Below are 11,520 nucleotides of genomic sequence, written 5' to 3'. Positions count from 1 at the left end.
ATATATATGGCAATAAGCGGAACTCTATGAGGAAACATTATGCGTTTAAACATAGGAATAAAGCAAGAAAGCATTTCAAAATAAATGTTTTCTTTAAACTCAAACTGAAGTTTAGATTTGTGTATAATGGTTGCGTTGCTCTAATTCAGCTGAAAAAGCATATTTGTTTCTTTCGATGAGCAACAGTATCTTTTTTTGAGTATACTATTTAGTTATTTGAGTTACAAAGTAAATTTGAGTAATTTCAGGAATGTCGGCTAATTAGAAGACTCCTGCTTTTCAGACGCTGCTGCTACTAGAAGCACTGAGGTCTTATTATACTCCATGGTGGCATAGAGTTTTGCTAGTAGCTCATGTTTCAGGTTTACGGTGAAGTCAAACTGGTTTTTCCAGCAAATGTTTTCTCAAATGAAATACCAGAGTCTGCTGTTTCCTAAAACGTCTCTTTGAGAACTTTGAATGATTCTAATAAAAATACGTAAATTTGGCGCAATACTTTTAAAAATTGTTAAAAGCATAGAAGCCTAAATACAACAAAAGCAAACTCATGTTAACACTCAAGTTTCATGAATTGCCCACTCCCAAGCCTTTGTATGACTCACTGATGAGTCGTACAATGTCTCTCACAGCCATCCATTGTGAATGTTGGTTAGTGATTATGTGTTAAGCAAGAGGAAGCTGCGTGTTCATTAGTCTAGATGGAGGTAGTAAGTCCACTACAACACAAGATGGATGAGTTTTCAAGAACAAAAGGTCTTTTTGAAGAAGAATGTGAATGATATAAGGCTTAGATTGTACAATAACAAATTAAGCAATCCGCTTTCTTAATTGTAATCTGCATGGGACTTTACCTTTGTGGAGAATAGGCTGAAGGTTCTCCTAATGTGTCAGAATCTGCACTTTTGAGCTGAGCTTGACTCAAACTTCTGTCTGAAGCTCTCTTTTTGTGGTCAGAGGAGAGAGTTTCTGAAAGCGGTGAACTCCTCTGTTCTTCTACAAGAGTTGCGTCACTCTGGTCTGAAATAGTTGCTGTAGACACATAAAACAATTTTTTTATACCATAGAAACTAATAAACATTTAAAAATGGGCACAGTGCTTAAACACAGCAAAATTTAATTTTTGTGCTTTGCTATTAATGCTAAGACAATATTCTAAGGTTGCCTTAATCCACACCACTTGTTGTTTCAACCCAATTTTTCAAACCCATCTTTTGTGAACCCTGGTTCACAAAATGGATGACTTTGTACCAAACTTTACAACTAAAAGATAAAACTAAGCTTAAAAAAATTCAGCTCAGTCTAATGTGTTGTTAAAAAAGATGATTAAACTTTGCTATTTACATATTGATTGATTTCCAACTTGCTCAAAACAGGAAAAAAAGCCAAAACACAATTATACCTCTTTTACTGGTGGAGTGCCTGGAAAGCGGTGAGGAACCAGGTGTTGAGCCTGGGGAAATGCGCTGTGAGCGACTGGATAAATAAAAAGATTAATGTTAGCAATAAATCATTTCTGTACTAATATGACTTTTGATCAGCTTTTTAAAGTGATCATGCTAAAACAACGCAGGTAAAACAAAGGAGAATATTTGCCACAACAATTAGGATAAATATCTATATAAAAGATCATATTAAATTATATTTTAAATAAGATGTTTATTATTAATGAATACAATTTATGTCATTGCCCAAACTCAAACCTGTATGTGGCTACATGGACTCATCATTTGCAACATGATAAGCAACTCACTATAACAACCAGCCAACACTTTCTGATACGTGTGCAAACACCAAAATACAGAAACAATATATCTAATAATAACTCTTTTTAGTCTTTAAGCTAAAACTCAAGGAAATATTTATATGTGCAAAGTTTTCATTCTTTCCAGCTGTGTGACATGAATGCCACCCAGTGGTCATGCTACAGACGCCTCGGTTTTTCTGTTACCTGGGTGACCTGGGGCCTCTCTTTAGATGGCTGCTGGTTTTGCTGCTATGTGATGAAACAAAGTCATCCTCATAGAGCGCTGCTTCATCTTGGCTGTTTTCAGAGTGTGAAGAATGAGGAAGTGGAGAATTATTCCCTGAAGCTCTCTCACTCACTAAAATATAAAGCGGAGGAAAGAAGATATCGTGTTACGTCCAACTGTGTGTCTCATAAATAAACTGGATTTTACAGTAGAATCATCCTACAACAGAAACCACTGATGGATGAATTTACCTTTTATAGACCCTTGCACATTTTTCGTGAAAATATTGATTACGCTCAGAGGACTTCCTTCGTTCAGCTCTTCCCATGGTGCCTTGCTGCCATTAAGTTGTGTAAAAGGCGGGCTGAGGGCTGCATACTCCGCTGGCTCCCTCTGGAACTCAAACAGTCGCTTGTTATGACTTCTTTTACCTGCGCTGTAGTCCGCTGCCTCCAAGTAATCTGAATTACACCCATGGTTGCTGGTGTAGTGAGGAGGACTTCCGTATTCCTCAGAGAAACTTCCTTCACTAAGAAGAGGACCCTCACTAATGGAACCAGCACTTGAATCGTGGAGATCAGTCTGATACGGATACACCAGATTCTCCGGTTTTTTAGTTTTTATTCTTTGTACTAGTTTTTCTGTTCTCTCTTCCATGCCCAAGTCACCAATAATCCTCCTGTCTTCTTGGGTGTAAGTGTTTAAAGTTAACCCATTTACACCCGGAGAACCAGCATGTGGATTTGTCAAACTGGTGTGTGTCTTTTCATTTAAGTCGTGCAGATTCCCGGCTCCTGGAAGAACTATGCCAGTATATGAAGTATTAGCTGCATTTGTGAACGCTTTTTGTGCCCTAAAGGAGAAGTTGTTATTTTCGGTAGCATGAGCAACGGTTCCTGTCCAGTGATCAACATCAAGGCTAGAGGTTCTGGGGTGCAAAACGGTATCAACATCCATGGAAGTCGCTGCACCGTAGTTGATCCCTTGTCCAGCGAACCTTCGCGCCTCCGTTTCGATACGGTTTGAGAGGGATGTGGCCTTTGCCTTCAGGGCTTCAATACGAGATATTCTGGTCGGGGACTGGAGGTGAGGTGCTGTGGCAGGCTGTTCAGTGTACTTTCTGCTACTAGAAGCTAATGCTGCCTCCAGTCTTAAAAGCTGAGAGAGGAGATGTTCATTAGAAGCTACTTGTATGCCGCTGGCGGGGTGAAAAGCTGGATGATCAGGCTGAAGCACAGAGGTAAATTCAAGATCATTCCTGTGAGAGATTAGAAAAGAAAAATGGCTCACAAATAATCAGAACAAAAATCAGTGAATCAAACAAAAAGCAAGAAAAAAATGGAAACAAATACGTTTTACATAAATCAAACAGTCTACTCAATATGAAAATATCTGAAAGTGGAACAAAAATATATACTGTTTTATTAGAGCTTTCTTTTATCAGTACATCTTTCTCCATATCCATCCATGTGATATTATTTAGGGAAAATAAAATGACTAATAATTGTTTTTAAATTAGATGACAAAAAGAAGTCAATTATTTGTGTTCTTTCATGCACCGATTGCAGGAGACTGCACATTTTCTGCTTTCTTTTTCCTTTGATATTAAAAGTACTTGTTTATTAGCCTAAGTCGTTAATCAAAAGTTCAAGTCAATGGTTGGTTTTTCTGGGTAGAACCAGCATCACTAGATAAGATATATCAACTTTGACCTTTGAGAGAATCATTTGTGGTTAATTTCCTGTCTGTGGAGTTTCTCACTCTACAATGTAAAGGAAGTTCGTACTCAGATTAGCAAACATTTTGCAGCAACTCAGTACCTGGATAATGGCAGTGGCGGCTGCTCATTCAAAGACTTGTCACTGCTTGAGGGGCTTTGTGAAACCCCGATTCTTTTGTTTTCTTTGTCCGACTCTCCTGAAGGCTGGTACATGGGTCTCTGGAAAATAATCATCGTTAGTCACACTTCCACAATGTTTCGTCCTCAAATCAGTTTTTAAATATAAAAAAAGAGAAACTTTCTTATTTGAAAGCCTAATACCATCTGAATGAAAGGTGCAGAATGTGGCTCAGGTGTTGCCTCGCTGAGTCGGGCGTCCTCCAGAAGCAGTCTGGTGTAGGTCTCCTGCAGTCGCTTTTGAACAGGGGCCACAACTGCCTCAGAGGAAAGGGTTGCAGTTCTTGCTACTTCTCTTTGTTTCTTGTACAGCTCCTGCAATCTCTGATTTCTTTTTACTGCCTCCTCTTTTACTGCTCTCTTCTCTTCTGCCTGTCGCCTCTTTCTCTCCTCTTGCTGTTGTGCAATGTATTGGCGAACCGTGTCTGCGTCATAGTGCCGCTTCTTGACACTTTTGCTTGTTCTGTCAGTATTGTCAGGCTGGCGTGTGGTGGGGCTAGCACTCCGGCAGACCCTGGAGCTGGTGTTTGCCACTCCTGTAGATCCCCAAGCAGAGACTGGCGCCCTCGTCCGAGAACCTGACCCTCCTCTTCCTCTTCTACTACCACTGACACCCCGGGATCTTTTACGAGCACGCTCTTCCATTTCAGCTGTTTCGCAATCCAGCTGAAGGTCATTAAGAATCCCCTGGATGTCTACTGACAAAACATCTGTCTTCACTCCCCGTAGCGTCTTGTCCTGAGCTGAGGAAGAGGGACTGTATGAGGTCGTAGGGCGGCTGGCCGTTTGCTCCTGAAAAGCACTGCGAGACCTCTCTGTGCTGCTTGGCCGAGAGCGTCTCCTCTGTTCTGAATGTGGGTCCGAGTGATGATGGGAAGCTGGTGAAAAATGTAAGGAAAAAAAGAAAGAGGTGAGACGTGCAAGTGAACAGTGCACAAATTTTCATGTCAGTACATCCCTATCCAGAATGATAAACCTACCACAAAAACAGACAGAACACTGTTTAAATCAGTTTAGTTCTGAGTTTGAATTCAAATATGAGATTAAAAAGTTAGAAGAAAACTTTATTTACTGCTTAGAAATGGAAAATTATTGAAATTTAAACAGTGTTTGCTGAAGTCTGCATGGCCTCTATACCTGAGGTTTGAGTACACATCCTATTAGAGTTAGGCTCAGTCTCCTTTATAACTAATTCAAAGCAATGATGTTACTTAGTCACACATTTCTGTCCTGCTTTTAAAAATTTCAGTAGTTTAGTTCCTAGAAATAATGGTATTTTGTTCACTTTTTACATATTCATGTTTTGATAAGAGAAACTTCAATATAAATAATAAGCCAAACCTGGATAATAAGTACATAAAAGCAGATTATTTAAAAGTAGATAATTATTAAATTCCATTGCATGCTCAAACAAATGGCTACACTCTAAAAAACAATATCTGAATAGTAGCACAGATCCAGAAAGGATCAACATAATGATTGAGGCATGGCCAAAGGGTTAACAGCGGCGACTTTAATCTAGGCCAAATTGAACAATCCCATGGACCATCTAATCCAGATAGATTATTTTAGAGCATGTCTGTGAAGAGCTTTACTGGACTTCACACACACTAGATGGCGCATGCACTTGGGCAGTCAATAAATATCAATCCATGTATTATTGTGCATTCAACTTGACAAGCCAGTCAATCTGTATTTGTTCCGGTCAGTGGCTCGCACTGCAGACATATTCAAAATAAAATGGAAGGCAGAGACTCAGAGTGTGTGAATGCAACACCAACACTGAGTCAGAGACCTGAAACAGCTCTGAATTTTTTACTCATGTCATTTTGGCTTATCCTGGTGAAAACCAACGTAAAACCTACATAACTTAGTGCAACTTAAATTCAAAATTTATGTTTAACATAATGTTATAAATAATAATATAAAAAGCAAGTTCCCAATTTAATAAACAATCGTCAACAGATAAAGCCTTCTCAACCTAAATAAGTTGCAACCAAGACAAAAGGAAAGTAACAATAAAAAACAAGAACAAAAAATATAGAGGAAGTAAATTAACTGGCTAGAATCAGCTCATGTACAACTTGATCAACCCTGTCTGGGTTTATATAGATTAGTGAAAGCGCCACAGCTGGTGGATATTGTTACAGAGTGAAAAAGATTCTTAACTATCTACTTTCATTATTACTGAGCTGCTCACAGACATAAGAGGTAACAGTAAGGCTGAAGGAAGCACTGCAAGTTGGTGTGTTCTAACCTGTAGAGATGTGTTATGGAATAAACTGGAATCTGAGAAACGTCTGAACTAAGATGAGAAAGCAATACTGTTAATGAGATATTACTGCAATGACGCTAAAAATGATTAGCTTAATTTCTGTATTTTATCTTGCTTTAACATTACATGATGTCCCTATCATATTCGGTGCCATCCTGCATCTCAGCCACTAAAAATAAATATTGGCTGTGTGTATTAAAGGCAGTTAGCCTGTCCGGAGGGTCAAATCAATTGGCAGGGCATGAATGGGTGACACCAAAAATATAGTATCCTTATAAATATGGTATCCAAGTAGTCCGTTGTCATTGCAACGACGACTTCAATTTGATGTATCATGCAGTCCTGGTAGGGAGCAATGCCAACTTCTTGGTTTAAAATAGCAAAACCCTGTTTTACAGCATGTCTTCTCCCATATACACCTCTGTTCTTAAAATAAGAAATAATGATTGGAAAAAAATTTATGCATTTTTATATTCACAAAAAAACATGAGTTATCTTTTATAGTAGCCCTCAAAGAGAAATCTGAGCTGACAAAGTGTTAAGAGGTCAACGCTTTACCAAGAACAGGGAAAGTTCTGCTTCAAAATGCTTAAGAGGATCTGTACTAAAAGGAGGGATAAACTGAGGGCTAACCCATGGCTCTACGGGGAAAAATGTGACAGAATTTATGACATAAGCAGTCATGCCCAATGCACTGCTAAGTATCTGTATCTGTACTGCAGTGTTTTAATTATCTCAGCCAGTTTGATGCATGACTTTTGACAAGATTGCACTTAATAAAATATAATTTTACTGATATCCAGATGCAATATGCATGGGGACATTTTTAAAAACAATTACAGCTAGCTAGTTTATTCACAAGCTTTATAAAATACTTAAGCAATAAACCTTCTACCTTTTAGTACAATTAACACAGACATTATTGCAAAGGCCAACAGGAGTTGGATCGAGAAAGCTATTCTGAATTGTTGAAACCACGTATACTGTCTGATGTTTGCCTGTAACCACTTCAAACAGCATCTCATGACAGAACATTATGTGCTGGTATGTATGGCAGGTTAACAGTTCATGTTCCTGAGCCGCACCTGTTCGGGTCTGTCTGCCAGCTGGATGGGAACTGTGCTCTTCACTGGGTAGCTTTGGAGCAGAACCTAGTACCATCTTTACCAGTTTTTGGCCCTCACGCCATGATGCAGGACTAATCACTGCAAAAGGAACAACATACACAGTTCAGATCAAAGTGCTGAAAATTTCATTACGATAAATGAATGACATAGATAAAGGGACACATGAGTGTACGGTTCTATGAAGATCTTTAGCGATTAGGGTAAAGTGGCTAGAAAAAAAATAAAATAAAATGAAGTTTTTCTGTAGAAATTAGATTTGTTAGGTTACCTTTATGACAACCTAACACCTTTGTCCTGTCTGAAAGGACTTCCTTTGACACGGCTCACCTGCTCTGACAGATGACTCAATGCATTGCAATGTCTTGTGCACAAAATATTCAGAACAGTTCCAAGTATTCCACATCAAATAACCAAGCAGCTGTTTGAACCGAGTTGATGAGCCAAGTGAACCTGGCCGCAGATGTCTATTTATAGTAGCGTTCCAACATGAAGCACAGACCAGTCAGACTTGAGGGACTGCACACATATTTCTGAGCAATCTGTTGGATTTCTTCAAAAGATAACTGTCAGTTTCGTACTAACATATGTTTATAATTACTAACACAGCGAAGTAACTTTGGTTATAATTTGACTTACTTGAACTTTATGCGGCTAGATTTAACTTGGACCTGATTATTCTTGCTTTAGAACACCCTTAACATGATGTGCTCTGTGTAGCTGCTAAACAAAGAGTGAAACTGAGGTGAACAGAAAGACAAGGAATCACCAAACACTGGGGTAGATGACAAGAACAACAGAAGAGATTGTTCACAGCAAGTTTTTACAAACATGACAGCACACAATGCACCCTAACCGCCTGGTCTAACAACACAAGAGAAAAAAAAATCAGATTTCTTCCTGTTCAGTGAGACCTTAACAACCAGCAGCAACTAATAGCTTCCTAGCAGTCTTTGCTCTTTTCTGATATAATGAGAATAAGGGGATTTTAAATCTTAAATAATCCACTTTTGTCAAACACACATACTAAACAACAACAGAAGTTGAAATAAGGAGCCAGAATATTGTGTGCAAACTACTTCCAACAACTGTCTGTGTTGTTTCCAGCCATGCAGAAGCAGCTGGTGTTTAGCCAACAAAGATTTAAAGATTTTCTTTTTTTTAATCCTTTGAATGTGAAGCTGTATTCTGAAATGTCCATGTCAATTTGCAAAATGCTCCAGTCTGACAAAAGCTGCTCAAGGCGAAGCACTGTACTCATGGATTCCAAAACTTTAAAAGTGTTAGCATCAGGAGAAACAAAATTAATAAAAACAGCACAAAAACCGATGAAGATGGTAAATAATCACATGTACCCACAAATGTTTTGCTTGATCCGGTGGTACATGGCTGAAGCCTGGTTGTCTTTGTGTCTCTTGTTGGTTTTAAAGCACATTTAATGCATAGTAGAAAACAAATCTATGGGGATTAGGGTCATAACTCTGGTTCAGTAGAGCAGTATCCCTGGTTAAAATAATGTAGTGCTTGGAAAACTGTGCATGTAAGACAAATCTAGGTCAGCAGCGTAGACCTCAGAGCCCATCGTTTAATCTATGAACTCATCTGATGTGAGTACAGACTTTTCACATTTATGTCCTCGGGTTGGTGGCTCAAGAGGGTGAAGTGCAGAGCAGACTGAGGGATAGATTTTACCCTGACACCACCAGAATAGTTGAAGACTAAAGTAAGACAAAATCAAATTGATTCAAAAATACTTTTTTGATCCCAAAGGAAAATTAAATGTTGTTGTAGCTCATTAATTCACATTGTTGTATTAAAAGGTCAACGCCCTGACATATATACTCAAATAGCTGTAGAACAGTGGATGAGTAACAATAAACAGCTACACTATCCCTGTGAATGTGGTAGAACTCATTTTATTGACATTAAAGGAAGTCCGTTTTGGATTCAGCGACCTAAAATGTTTCTAACAAGAAATTAATTGCAGAATAGAAGAGAAGCATAAAGCAGAAGTCTGGTGGTTTTTCCATTTTTCATCATAATTAAATGCAGATTCAGTACTGTGTTAGCCCACATACTGTATAGTAAAGAGAACTATACCTGGTTTAAAATTCTGCTCAGATACTGGGGCAACTTTTTGGACCTTCCTGACTGGTTTGGATGGCCTCTTCTCCTTGGACCTTTCTGTTCTCTGATGCTGATGCCTGAATTTGCTGCTCTCTATACAGAAAGGACAAATAAAGAAAATACCCAACAGAATGAATAAAACAGAATTTCTTATTTTGGATACTATATGTGTACAAAAAAACAGCTCAACATTTCCAGTTAGACATAACCAGATAACTTGTAGGTATAGTAAGGTTAAAAAAAAGAAGACATTTTCAAAGTCATGAACATTTCTAGTCATACTGATTCTATAATTTAAAGGCCTTTAACTGGATGAGATGTTAGTGAAACCACTGAGGAGGGAAGAGTTTTCTTTGCCTATAGTGCACTGAATAACCTGTTGTGCTGTTCTGCATGTAAGCAAGTTAAGAAATACATTTGGCTATTAAGAATGTGAAAACAGAAGGAGATTGTGTAAACACCATGATGACAAAGTAAAATAATGGTATTTCGACATAACATTCAGATTCTCATGTCATCCTGTGCCTGTTCTGAAACTTATATTTTTTCTTTTATAAAACTAACATTCAGAGGAATTACAAAATTAAGAAAATCATATGCAATCGTTAATTTAATAGACATATTAATCTCAAATACATAAAAAAAAAAAACTGAATTTTAATCAAAACACAAAAACAACAAAGTTGCAAACCTGTCCAATTAATCAAGACAAAGTGTATGGGTAAGGTAAACTAAAATACTGAGTGGCCTCGTAAATATATTTACCAGGAAATTGGTGTGATATGTCTCTGTAAACTTTTCTGTTGAGGTTATGGAATTCGTCCTCTTTCCAAACTTTACCATCAGGAATCTGGACCTTTGTCTCTGCACTGTTGAAACCTGTGGATGAAAAAAAAAAAGAAATACATTGAAATACAAAACTGTACTTCTTACTGAAAAGTACAAACATTATTCTAATGTAGGCAGTCAAAACATAAAAGCTTGAGGAATGAGAAAAATGCATGTATTAAAATACCTTTGTATATAGGTGCTGGCGGTGCTGCTGTGACTTTCCTTATCTTTGCTGCTGGCATGGTGCTTGAACCAACATTGTCACCCTCAACAAATGCAACAATGGGCTTTTCAAGACAACTCTTGGACTTTTCCTTGTCTGCCATCTCCTCCAAATGTTGCCTCTGTCTTCGAATGCGCTCCTTCAGTTTTTCTAATTTATCATCCGGCTGATGTCGCCTCAGGTTTTCCAAGCGTTGGGAAACTGAGCCCGGGCTTGAGGAAGGAGTGCTCTCCCCTTGGCGTGAAGAGCTGGGCGTCCGAGCAAAACTCTTTGATTCGCGACTATCCATGACAAGTTGTGCTTTGTGAGTGTTCTGCTCTGTCTTCAGGCCGTCCAAGACAGGCTGGTCATTGAGGTAGCGCACCTCGGCACTCTCCAGTGCAGAGGAGCGTGTGCTGTCCAAGTCCCCGTCAGTCTGCTTGTCCCTGGTGTCTCTCTGGTAGATCAGCTGGCTGGGCAGAGGATCTGAGCTAGGCAGGGAGGATGTGTATGAAGACCCTGGCACGGACTGCAGATTGTAGGCCTCCAGCTGAGAAAAGGGATGTGAAGGCGGGGTGGCCTCTCTGGACGTACACCAGATTACATGGGATCAAGAAGAGAAACAAGATTTAGTTTTAATTTACAGCTCAGTGAACTTACAAATGAAACAGAGTTTGAAATTATTTCATTGTGTAGGAAAGTATCTCGGCACTTAAAATATGCAGGAAAAAAGTGAAATTTGAAAAAACATCAAATTTAAGCTGTTAAGAGTTTTGTGAAAGAAAATACATTTCCCATTGCACGCTGAAGATTAAGGCCGTGAATGGTCCTAGAGAACTCAATAAAAAAACCTTTACAAGTTATCAGAGTTTGCCTCACCTTATATTTTAAAATAATTAATCACACAAAAACGCTTTTCACACACAGAGTCACCCAATCACATGAATAATTTTCTATATTTACCCTATTTTTTCACATCCAAATAAAACATCAGCTGATTAATAGGTTTGGCTACATTGCTACAGGCATTTACTTAAGATCTGCTTTACTTTGTACATGAGGGAGGGAGGGAGAGAGGGAGGGAGGGAGGGAGG

At 38.6% G+C, this 11,520-nt stretch overlaps 1 protein-coding gene across 1 annotated transcript; it reads right to left on the bottom strand.

Moving 5' to 3' along the window:
- Positions 1-685: 685 nt before the first annotated feature.
- LOC103461085 (centrosome-associated protein 350-like) lies at positions 686-11,020 on the bottom strand. Its single transcript, XM_008403413.2, has 10 exons — positions 10,409-11,020; positions 10,159-10,272; positions 9,367-9,486; positions 7,228-7,347; positions 4,012-4,745; positions 3,791-3,909; positions 2,222-3,228; positions 1,949-2,102; positions 1,400-1,473; positions 686-1,029 (listed from the first exon to the last, which is right to left on the bottom strand). Exons 1-10 carry the CDS (start codon positions 10,734-10,736, stop codon positions 848-850), a joined length of 2,952 nt encoding a protein of 983 aa, XP_008401635.1. The 5' UTR covers positions 10,737-11,020; the 3' UTR covers positions 686-847.
- Between the last annotated feature and the right edge of the window lie 500 nt (positions 11,021-11,520).

Source organism: Poecilia reticulata, unplaced genomic scaffold (genome assembly GCF_000633615.1).
Source record: "Poecilia reticulata strain Guanapo unplaced genomic scaffold, Guppy_female_1.0+MT scaffold_578, whole genome shotgun sequence".
Taxonomy (NCBI): domain Eukaryota; kingdom Metazoa; phylum Chordata; class Actinopteri; order Cyprinodontiformes; family Poeciliidae; genus Poecilia; species Poecilia reticulata.
This window is presented reverse-complemented; position numbering and strand designations above follow the sequence as displayed.

Bases quoted from the DNA above. Each gene is read 5' to 3' on its own strand.
- LOC103461085 (XM_008403413.2), bottom strand. From the start codon at position 10,736: ATGGATAGTCGCGAATCAAAGAGTTTTGCTCGGACGCCCAGCTCTTCA. The intron at 7,348-9,366 runs GTATAGTTCTCT...TTCCTTTTGCAG, and splicing joins TGAGCAGAATTTTAAACCAG to TGATTAGTCCTGCATCATGG. The intron at 1,474-1,948 runs GTAACAGAAAAA...TTATTTATCCAG, and splicing joins AGAGGCCCCAGGTCACCCAG to TCGCTCACAGCGCATTTCCC.